This window comes from Leguminivora glycinivorella, chromosome 14, assembly GCF_023078275.1.
Source record: "Leguminivora glycinivorella isolate SPB_JAAS2020 chromosome 14, LegGlyc_1.1, whole genome shotgun sequence".
NCBI classification, from domain to species: Eukaryota; Metazoa; Arthropoda; class Insecta; order Lepidoptera; family Tortricidae; genus Leguminivora; species Leguminivora glycinivorella.
In genome coordinates this window covers 18,633,187-18,645,208 of record NC_062984.1, presented here as the reverse complement: position 1 = coordinate 18,645,208, position 12,022 = coordinate 18,633,187, and the positions used below count along the sequence as shown (strand labels likewise).

At 39.0% G+C, this 12,022-nt stretch overlaps 1 protein-coding gene across 2 annotated transcripts in view; it reads left to right on the top strand.

Moving 5' to 3' along the window:
- The window catches only part of LOC125233313 (myosin heavy chain, non-muscle), a 166,147-nt gene that overhangs the window by 127,331 nt on the left and 26,794 nt on the right, over positions 1-12,022 (top strand). The window contains exons 3-10 of one of the 2 annotated variants that reach the window (XM_048139282.1): positions 1,373-1,494; positions 5,130-5,153; positions 6,112-6,204; positions 6,513-6,735; positions 7,069-7,275; positions 7,397-8,736; positions 9,694-9,864; positions 10,463-10,630. In XM_048139282.1, the coding sequence (XP_047995239.1) occupies positions 1,373-1,494; positions 5,130-5,153; positions 6,112-6,204; positions 6,513-6,735; positions 7,069-7,275; positions 7,397-8,736; positions 9,694-9,864; positions 10,463-10,630 (2,348 nt within the window). Of the gene's footprint in view, positions 1-1,372; positions 1,495-5,129; positions 5,154-6,111; positions 6,205-6,512; positions 6,736-7,056; positions 7,276-7,396; positions 8,737-9,693; positions 9,865-10,462; positions 10,631-12,022 lie in introns of both variants that reach the window. The other variant, XM_048139281.1, reaches the window with a different exon arrangement.

Sequence of the window (12,022 nt, the reverse complement as noted above, 5' to 3'; positions counted from 1 at the left end):
ATGCTGTAGTAAAAGCCTCGTTTATAGTTCAACAGTCTATATGTATATTCTACTATGTCATATGAACTGAGAACACTCAGGTGACCAGCGTACTGTTACTTAAAGGTTATTACAACAAAGTGAAATGATAAGTGCAAGGAGTTAAGATAGTTCGTGATATAATCCTTTTCATCCTGTGTTTTTGGGCGCCAGGTGACCTGACTCTAATCCCCGTCATCAGTCACTCATTTGAAGTGACACGAGCAACGCCCGCGATATATCATAATGATAGTAAACAAAGGCGAAGATACGCTGCGGTTCCGTATGCAAATGTATTGTTTAGGTTGTTATGAGTGTGATGCGTTGACTCACGACTTGCCTGTTGGACAAAGACAATAGATATCATATCAGGATCTTGACATATACTCTTGAAGACTTTGACGACGGTGGAAATCTTAAAGAGGGCCTACATATGACTTAACATAATAGGTTTATAGCCGAATTTTTATTTGGATAGCAACTTTGAGGTAGCAGTCGCCTAGAGCACAGTATAATAAAGAGTACTATCGTATAGTATGGCCACTCCTGCTCCTTGCTGAAAGTGCCGTTCACCCCCTCTCGGTTACCGTCTTTTAGCGTCTAATGTTTTTTTAAAGTCTGCAACCCTGCATGTCTTCTTTTGCAGGTACTTTGATGTGGCGTTAAATAATTGCTCTATTATAAACCATTAGTATACTATAATCTTCTAATTAAACAACAATGTGACGTTAATTAGGTGTCGTTAAAAGATGACCCGGTGACATCTAGATACGCGTCTTTTACGGAGTTAAAGTAAACTATGTTTAAGATCTTTCTCACGTCAATCATCTCACTTCATTTGATATGATCGATACTATAAAACATGGCATTAAATGACAAGCTTGCTGACAAAAAGAATAGGAAGCCAGTTTGTCTAAGCTTCCTATTTTATTTAAGTTCATTGTAGTCGGTGTTTTAAATAATGGAAACGAAAACTTCGTGACTAAGCCTTTCAACCCATAATGTATTATTGATAGAATAGACCCGCTAAGGGCCTGTTGCACCAGCCACCATTGACGGACTGATTAACATCAATCGCCGAAGAACTATTGAACTTCTCAGGCACAATTTCACGAACATGACAGACAATGACAGACAGTCAATTTAGTGTAACTAAACCTTAATAAAACCAATTAAGGTAAAAGGTAATGCAATACGAGTATACACCCAGATTTGTGATCTTTCGTTTCGATTTTCCATCAATTTTCCCTTTGTGTTCGTGAAGTTTTTAGTCAGGTCGCTAGTTAGAAACGACAACCAGGTCTTTACTATATTAAGGAATTAAATATTTCTATGTATTTTTCCTGTATTTCAGATCGCGAAGACCAGTCTATCCTCTGCACAGGAGAATCGGGCGCCGGAAAGACAGAAAATACGAAAAAAGTCATACAGTACCTCGCGTACGTCGCTGCTTCAAAACCTAAAGGATCCGGAGCGGTAAGAGATTTTTTACATATAAGTATAGTCTCAGTTTTGTAGACTATAAAAAGACACTTGAGGTTTCTGCATAAAATTTGCATTTGTCTATTGACTTTGTCCATCCTGAGTCAATATTCCTAAGCACAGTGTGCGGAGCCGAATGCACAAACGCTCACGAAACGCTACGATAATACGTATATCTTTCGTAGCTATCTATCTCTATCGTTCTTGCGTATTGGCGCGACAGAGACAGACTACATTTCTGCAGCGTTTCAGTGCCATTGCCATTCTGCTACGCCCCCTAGTATGTTACATGTTTAATGGAAATATGCGTCATCAATCGCCAAATGTTTATATTTGTCAACTTTGCAGTGTAAAGTGACTTCACTGCAATCAGACAAGAATATATGAGAGAAAAAATATTTTTCGAGCAAATAAGACTAAAATATTAGTTTTGCTTGTCTCGAAAGAACCTTTAGTGAAAATTAACGCTAAAGTATTTATTAACCATAAATTACAGCTTTTGGAGAGTTTCCATATTAAGGACTGTATCGTTAAGTATAAGGACAAAACAAACCTCGTCTAAATGTTGACATGTGCATAATTTTGTATTATTATGTTCCGAGAGTATGATCTTAAGGTATTGGTAAGTACTATTTGATATAAGAAGGTCTGATATTTTTTTTATTTTAGGGACTTTATGGTACTTTCATTAAGGTCTAGCAAATAAATTTCGGACAACCCCTATCCGGCTTAATTTGAGAATATTTCAATGACTCTTTGTACGATTTCAACAAACAAAGGTTAATATGCTGCCAAAATATATTCTATAAGAGTCCTCTTCATGGTTTTTCCAATTGGGTACTTGTAGAATAAATGCGGCGAATTTATATAATTTAAAAAAAACGCAATTTTGAGCAACGTTCCGGATTGCCGTAAATTTTTGATGCTAGCAGGATGAGAGAAACAGATAAAAAAATTAGCCATAGGCCAAAGTCTAATTGACATTCATGGTGTTTGAACAGTGCTTAAACCAGATCGATATAAACAATGTATGATAGTCAAATTCGACATCAAAGTCGGAGTTAGAGTAAGCACCATGCCACATTCCCTAAATGGCCGCCATACACAGATCCTGAACTATATTTTTTTTAAATAACAGGGGCTAGACTATGTCCAGATATTCTGCTTTGTGGATCATGTGTCGTTGAGGTTCGCACCATACAATTTTTTTTCGCAATCGTATCGTCTTTTACGCACTTTGTGAATTTTCTAGTAGCATTTGTCCGGAATCGTAATTGGTACTCGGGAGGATTAAGTCAATACTGTCTAAACCATATGCTTTACGTCGAGTTTCTAGGACAAAATGTGTACCTTATTATGTGCCTTATTAAGCCCATGGCTTGTTATAAGAAAAAAATATAATAGCAAATAAATACGGCTACTCAAAGTTGTCTTCATACTTAACGATACAGTCTTTATCTTGCTTCTATAAACGTCAATTTTGAACTTACTACTCTTTATGTAGGGCACATTGTAGTCGATCAACTAGTGCAACCGTATCTCGAAAGTTTTATATGTACTTCGAAATTTTATAGCTCGATTGGTTTACATTAAATTGTACTAATTGGACTATTCGTACTCGATTTCACACCTCGAGATAAATGCCTTATAAGGTTTAATAAGACAAGGATCGATCGAGTGTACAGAATCGTAAATATATCTTAAATATACGTCACTTTCAGAAAGGCATATGACACGCTTTTTACAACATTCGACTTTAACACTTAGTACAGAAGCTAGAATTTGAAGTACATGTAATAAAGAGTTCATTCTTATATGTTACTTTAAGATGTACGATAGCCCCATATCGTTCGCAAGCTTACATAAGGCCGGTCTTACCATTTTTGTTAAATGCCTTTTTGGTACACTCAGGTACAATTTATACTACTAGTCAGATTGCTTTATGTTTAAAGTTATTTACATTTTTGAGGTATCATTTCAATACATAATAATGTTGAATAATATATCCAAATATGTTTTGTCTCGTTTATGAGTTTATTATGACCGTAAAAGTGCCTATACAAGGATCTTTTTACGACCAAAGAATACTTATTAGCAGTTTAAACCGGACTTTAAATTTCTACAACATTCTGTCGCACGATATTAACTTTTGGCAGCATAAATATATTCTTAAGTATATTTTCCGTTTAAGTGTACCAACGAAATGTCGTATAATTTGTAAAAAATGCACCAATTACGGACGATTATTTAGCAATGTCGCCTCTGGGTCACCTACAGAGTACTTATATTTGTCAAGTCTGCTCGCTAATTGGTTCATGAATATGAGGAACGTCTGTCATTATAATTAATATGACGGCCGTTGTATCGCGGAAAATATTCATAATATATTTAATAAATGTAAATAATGACATGACTTACGACACCGTTAATTTCAAACGAATTGTTTACCTACTACATTTAGGCATGGACCAGGATAGGTTAGGTTAGAATGTAATTTAAGGATGGATTAATGATTAATTTTGAATAAAGATACCTGATTTTATTGTGATAGAGTTGCGTGCGCTCTATAGCTTACCCTATGGCACAGTAAATACCATTAGGCGGGCTGCACTCTGTTTTCAACCGTAGTGTATTAAGATTCTTCAAATTAAAAATGAAATTAGTTTAGATTCAAACCTTAGGAAGGTTTTTGTCATGTTCACATGAAACTTTAGGTTATTTTGATAAACATTTTATTTTGCTCAAGCGCTCACAAATATACTGGTTCGACTACCGTGTGAGGGTAAGATGTGTAAATAACAGCTAGAACCAAACGTAAAGCTATTTAGTACCCTTGATAATTCCCATAAGGTCGAACATGTTTTAAGCTATAAAGATAAACACTGAGGCCCTTATTCATAAACGTTAACTAAAGTTATCAAGCCGATAAAGTTCGTTTGTCCCTATCCGAACGAACAAACGAACTTTATCGGCTTGATACATTTAGTGAACGTTTATGAATAAGGGGGTGAGTATATAGATGTATTATAAGAAAAAATTCGCTATTTCCTTGGTGTAAAAGTCTTGTCACATCCTGCTATAAAAGAGTGTAATTTAGCACACCCGCATGTCTGAGGTGGCTTGAAAATTCACTGTATAGCACCTTTTTGAATAAATAATTACAGAAAATTCTTGCATATTATCATAAAACCAAGTACTTCTTCTGATTTAACCTTTAGACGGCAAAAAGTTTGAAACTTGCCATGACAATGCAATTACCTTAAAAAAATAAAGATCTCAAATGCCTTTTTAAAGGGGCTAGAGGATATCACAGTAATTGTTAAATTTTATGTTGCAACTGGTCGGGTAATAAACCGCAAGAATTTTCTTACTTTCCATTTACCTACTTAATTACGGTTGTTACTAAATACAAAATGTACAAACAAATCGAGTAAAAAAAGTTAAAATTATTCACATTGTTTTCGATGTGACGTGACGTGATTATTTCATTTGATTGAAAAGTATTAAGATGTGTCTTTCAGCTTGCTTTTGTACCTAGTTTCAACCGTTTTAGTTGTAAGTCTACTTTTTCTGAACATGCACTGATGTATATTTTTCTCTTCCCTCCCCGATGCCTGGATCTACTGCAGGGACCCTCACCACAGTTGATAATAGTAAGTCCGATAAGGAAATTACACCTTATAAATACCATTGACACATACACTTGGGATTAAATGGATATATATAATGTGTAATAATATGTATATGTAACGCAAAATTATTGTTTTTTTTATATGTGTAAAGCTACGCTCAGTCTGCATGCCAAAAACTAGAACAAGTATGGAACGACCTTATTGCTGTTAAAGCGATGCAAACTTAGCATAGGCAGGATACTAGCTTGACTTTTTTTCATCTATAGATCTTATTTTGCGTTGCTTATTATTAGTGAAATATTTACGTACAAAATCATTATGTGTAAGCTATGTATGTACTTTTTGGTATTTGGGGACTTTACTGTCTAGTTATGTCATTCCGAGATAAGTTAATCTATGTATCTATTTGTTTATCGCAGGGGTTAATTGTTACTACTATTAGTGTTTAGCGCATCCGCTTAGTTGCTGCTTATTTTACTAAAACGTTTACTGTGGATGTTAATGAAGTATCTTTTAGACTTGCTTGATAATATGTCATATATTTATCTTTAAATATAACGAGAACCCATTTCCCAATATGTCTTATTAATAACAATATTTTATTTTTATTTCATTTTAATAATATATCCAAAATCCATTCAAACTACATCTTACCATTCATAAAAGATTATAGCTAAGTCGTAATAATATACTTTGACAAACAAATGTGTGGACAACCGTCTCCAATTTTTTTCTAAATTTAATCTCTAACATCACCACCATTACATTTCATGCTAACCCCTAGACCAATGGACCCACATTTGAGGTAAATTTTGCTAAAACATAATCGGTAGTAACTCCGTGTTCAACCTACACCCTGACCCTCCTACGCTTCTGTCATGTGTTTGTACTAACATTCATCAATACCAGCCGAATCATATCAGTATTGTATAAAATACTGACAGTTGAAGACTAAATGAATTCCATGTTTTCCTTTCAGGGCGAATTAGAACAACAGTTATTGCAAGCCAACCCCATACTTGAGGCGTTTGGTAACGCCAAAACAGTCAAAAACGACAACTCGTCAAGATTCGTAAGTACCGCAATTCGTGTGTTACTAGTGTTACTACTAATATAGGTAATTATATTTGACATAGTAAAGTCTACGCAGGCTTACACCACCCTTTTGAATATACTACGACGAAAAAAATCACGCCTTTTTGGAACTTATGATGAACCCTAATTTTCTAAATTTAAAATGTATCTGAATACCTGTCACTATCACTCAAATATTTAAAGCATGAGCAATAGAGTCTGCTATAGATTTTCTCATCTAGTTTTTTGTGGCAGCCATCCAATATGTCTAAACCTGAAATATTTCACATTTCTTCCCAATTTTAGGGCAAATTCATAAGAATAAACTTCGACGCATCCGGCTACATAGCCGGCGCGAACATCGAGACATACTTGCTGGAGAAGTCGCGCGCCATTCGCCAAGCGAAAGACGAGCGGACCTTCCACATATTCTACCAGCTCCTGACTGGTGCCACACCTGAGCAACGCGCGGAGTACATACTTGAGGACCCGAAGAGTTACCCGTTCCTGTCCAATGCTGCGTTACCAGGTACAGTTGAATTTGAGAGTTTGATTGGTTGAAAATGTTTTTGTTGCATTGAAATTACTAAAATTTCTTAATTTTTATGAAAAGTTTTTTAGGCTTTGTTTGCACCATTTCATAAATTTCAATGCAATAAAATACATTATTTGATATACTTTTACCTGGATGTTAAAAATTGTACCTACATTGTTGAAAGAAACGCATGTATTACAACAAATTCACATCATTCTGCATGTGTGTGAAAAAATCCGTTTGGCATAACATTTTTTGAAACATCATAATAACATTTTTCCAAATTGAACGACATCCACTTTACACTTAGCGTAGAATCCTTTACAGTGCCCGGGATCGACGACGCCCTGGAGTTCCAAGCCACCATCAAGTCGATGAACATCATGGGCATGAACAACGAGGACTTCAACTCGATATTCAGGATAGTTTCAGCGACGCTGCTGTTTGGCTCCATGCAGTTCAAGCAGGAGAGGAACTCGGACCAGGCGACGCTGCCTGACAACACTGTTGCTCAAAAGATTGCTCATTTACTCGGTAAGTTGGTATTTTTCCCTATTCTACAATAAATCTATAAATTCCATGCACAAAGGTCTTGACATATTGTAAAAAATAGGATCTTACCAGCCCAGTAATCACCTTTTCTTGCTTTTTCCAGGACTCTCCGTAACGGAGATGACAAAAGCCTTCCTCAAGCCGAGAATCAAGGTCGGTCGCGACTTCGTAACGAAAGCGCAGACGAAAGAACAGGTGGAATTCTCAGTCGAGGCCATCGGCAAGGCGTGCTACGAGCGGCTCTTCAGGTGGCTCGTCAACAGGATCAACAGGTCCCTAGACAGGACCAAGAGGCAAGGAGCTTCCTTCATCGGCATCCTCGATATGGCCGGTTTCGAAATCTTCGACCTCAACTCCTTCGAACAGCTCTGCATCAACTACACAAATGAAAAGCTCCAACAGCTCTTCAATCACACCATGTTCATCCTCGAACAAGAAGAGTACCAACGGGAGGGCATCGAATGGAAGTTCATCGACTTCGGCCTCGATCTCCAGCCGACCATCGACCTTATCGACAAACCCATGGGCATCATGGCCTTGTTAGACGAGGAATGTTGGTTCCCCAAAGCCACCGACAAAACTTTCGTCGAGAAGTTGGTCTCGGCTCACTCCGTCCACCCCAAATTCATGAAGACCGACTTCCGTGGCATCGCCGACTTCGCGATCATCCACTACGCGGGCAAAGTAGACTACTCCGCTGAGAAGTGGCTGATGAAGAACATGGACCCGTTGAACGAGAACGTGGTGTCCCTTCTCCAGTCTTCCCAAGATCCTTTCGTATGCCACATCTGGAAGGACGCTGAGATCGTCGGCATGGCGCAGCAGGCCATGACTGACACTCAATTCGGAGCCAGAACGAGAAAGGGCATGTTCAGAACCGTCTCCCAACTGTACAAGGAACAGCTGACAAAGCTCATGGCAACACTCAGAAACACAAACCCCAATTTCGTCAGGTGTATCATTCCTAACCACGAGAAGAGGGCCGGTAAGATCGAAGCCCCTCTGGTCTTAGATCAGCTCAGATGCAACGGTGTGCTGGAGGGCATCAGGATATGCAGACAAGGTTTCCCTAACCGAATTCCCTTCCAGGAGTTCAGACAGAGATACGAACTGCTCACGCCCAACATCATCCCTAAAGGTTTCATGGACGGAAAGAAGGCATGCGAGCAAATGATCGAAGCCTTAGAGCTGGACCATAACCTATACCGCGTTGGTCAATCAAAGATCTTCTTCAGGGCGGGAGTACTGGCCCATTTGGAAGAGGAAAGAGATTACAAGATCACGGACTTGATTGTGAACTTCCAGGCGTTCTGCCGAGGGTTCCTCGCCAGGAGAAACTACCAGAAGAGATTGCAGCAGCTGAACGCCATCAGAATCATCCAGAGGAACTGCGCAGCGTACCTCAAGCTTAGGAATTGGCAATGGTGGAGATTATACATAAAGGTAAGATTCAAATTCAGCAATTGTTAGTTTTATATCAGTTAACTCTTTGACCGCTAAATACGTCAGCTAATGCGCGTGGCAACAATAGTTCAATATCCAACTACGTATATTGAGTAGACTTACGACGTTGCGCCGTTCGCGATAGGTCTTCAAAGAGTTAATATAGATTCTTTATAGAAAATTTGCATATGCCCATTATAACGTGAATGAAATAAGGGTATGATACCTGTCGTGCTTATAAACATAAAAGCAATTTTCAATTACAATAACGTGGGACTCACTAACCCAGTTCTAAGTACAACATGTGTTATTACCAAGTCCAACGTTCAACTAAAACAATTAGTTATTATAACTGTCCTAGAGTTTTGGCAACAGCCTCTGTATAATGCGAAAGTTATGTAAATAGACCCGCTTGCTCATCAGAGTGTAGTGTGTAAAATGGTGCGAAGCTACCTAGTTTATCTTTCCACTGCCCGTAAGTTTACTTATAATGTTTAGTTTTGATTAGCGTGTAGATTGATTATTTCCTGGGGTTCGGAGTTCAATCTACATACGTTATTTATCTAATTCTAAACAATATTATCTCTGTTCATTTTCGTTAGCTTTGTGTTTCATACTTTTCATCAAATGTAATGATTTGAAATTGTTCAATTGAATGATTAATAACTATTTTAAAGTCCATAACTGTTTTTATATCAATATGGACATGTCTATAAATTCTATGATTCTATCTAATTTTATAAAATGGATATTTTACACAACCTATTTAGAAGTATTTTTATAATTGGTGTATGACTTTTAGATAGAAATAATAATTAATATTTAGGAGTATTTATTACTACGCGCTGCTGACATGTGAGTCATCAGATTTCTGATAAAACGCTTTTGATCTAACATGATATTTACCAAGAAGAAAAATCTATAGACAGTTTCCTAATCTACGACCATACCTTCCAGGTGAAACCTCTCCTAGAAGTGACGAAGCAGGAGGAGAAGCTAACGCAGAAGGAGGACGAGCTCCGCCAGATCCGCGACAAGCTGGACACACAGATGAAGCGCTGCCAGGAGTACGAGCAGAAGTTCCAGCAGGCCAGCGCCGAGAAGACGCAGTTGGCTGAACAGTTGCAGGTAATTTAACTGCACCTTTAGCTTAGACCACAGATTATAGGGCAATTTTACGAAAACTGAACCGAATGGAATAAGTGAGTGACACCTATTTACGGTATACAGTCGTAACTGTCAAGAGCACGAGTCACGTTCATAGATATTTTTATTCAGTCATTCGTTCCATTCGTGCCAGCTCTTGGGAATTGACTTGTACTGCCGTAAAGAACACACTTTCTACAAATAACCAAAACCAAAGTTTGGCAGTGGTTCAGAGTCGAATCGTGTTGCCCCTTTCTCCTGTATGGCACTATCCCTTTCGAGTATTTAGGGTTGTTATGCAGCATGCAAAGGCACGTCAAGTTGTGCCACCCATATAATTTCTACGTAGCAATCCGAGCCAACGGAGCCGGAATTGTCCGAGCGGGTCAGTTTGACCGCTGCTGAAAGATACAGGTGTCTTACCGGAAACGTCTTTGGCACCGTTTTTCAATTCAAATGTAGATCATTAGTCCCCTATCTAAATCTTTAAAATCCACTAATCTTAATCGATAACATGCTTATTACATATAATATTTATTGTAAGACTTTCAAAAAATAATCGCTATTTCTCACTATGCAGGCTGAGTTGGAGCTATGTGCGGAAGCGGAAGAGTCTCGCGCCCGCGCAGCGGCCAGGAAGCAGGAGTTGGAGGAACTGCTGCACGACCTGGAGGGCAGGATCGAGGAGGAAGAGGAGCGGTGCAGCGCGCTGCAGCAGGAGAAGAAACGACTGCAGCTCAACATACAGGTCAGTGAGAAGCTCGTACAGCGGCCAGGAAGCAGGAGTTGGAGGAACTCCTGCACGACCTGGAGGGCAGGATCGAGGAGGAGGAGGAGCGGTGCAGCGCGCTGCAGCAGGAGAAGAAACGGCTGCAGCTCAACATACAGGTTAGTGCGAAATCTCTGACTTCTACAACTTTAAGCTTTTCATTTTGATAGTCTGGGTCAGATATCAGTCTTCACTACTAGCAGTTCCGTTGTCTATACATGAAAAATGTATAGACTCGCACCAGAGAACGTAACTCACACTGGCAGGTCCGTAAAAGAAAAGCCGTCGGTCCGATACGGCCAATCGGCCATTCTGACTCACATCACCAAATCTTGTGTACCTACTACTAAATAAAAAGAAACTCGTCAAAAAGTATTGGCTTTTTAAAAATGGGCAAGGGCTCATATGTCATATCCTGGCCGATTACGTCAATCAAATTTGAAATTTGATTAATTGGAATAAAATCAAAATTCCAACGACTCAAAAATCAGTCTGTCACTCGAGGATATATGGAATATTTTATCATCATCTCACAGTTGTACATAGATACATATACGAGTATATAAGTACCAGATAAGTCTGAAAACTCATAATCACATAATATAATACCCCGTGTGGTGACGGGTTAAGAATTTCACCACCCCCTTTCTGTGGGATATGGGTTAAATTGTGGCATAGGCGAGAGGCTGGCAACCTGTCACTGCAATGTCACAATTTGGATTTCTTTCAACCCCTTTTTGCCAAGAGTGGCACTGAAACTTAGTAGTTCATGTGCTCTGCCTAACCCTTCATGGGATACAGGCGTGATTATATGTATGTGTGTCATCATCATCATTATCAGCCTATCCTCGTCCACTGCTGGACATAGGCCTCTTCTAATGCACGCCACTGCTCCCGATCTTCAGCTAATCTCATCCAGCCAACACCAGCCAACTTGCGGATGTCGTCACTCCATCTTGTCACAGGGCGTCCTGCACCACGTTTACCGAGTCGCGGTCTCCACTCAAGAACCTTTCGGCTCCACCGACCGTCTGTCCTGCGACTAACGTGACCAGCCCACTGCCACTTCAATTTGCTAATCCGGTGAGCTATGTCGGTAACTTTGGTTCTGTGACGGATCACATCATTTCTGATGTGATCCCTCAGAGATACCCCGAGCATAGCCCTCTCCATAGCTCGTTGAGCGACTTTGAATTGGTGGACCATGTATGTGTGTACATTATATAAAAAAAGTTGTCATATATTTAAAGTCACATACAGGTCGAACGCGATTAATTAACATTATTGTTACCTTTTTTCCCAACGTTTCGGCCAGGTTGCACTGGTCAAAACGTAACGTTAAATATGTGTACAAAGCGCGAGAACTTAAAA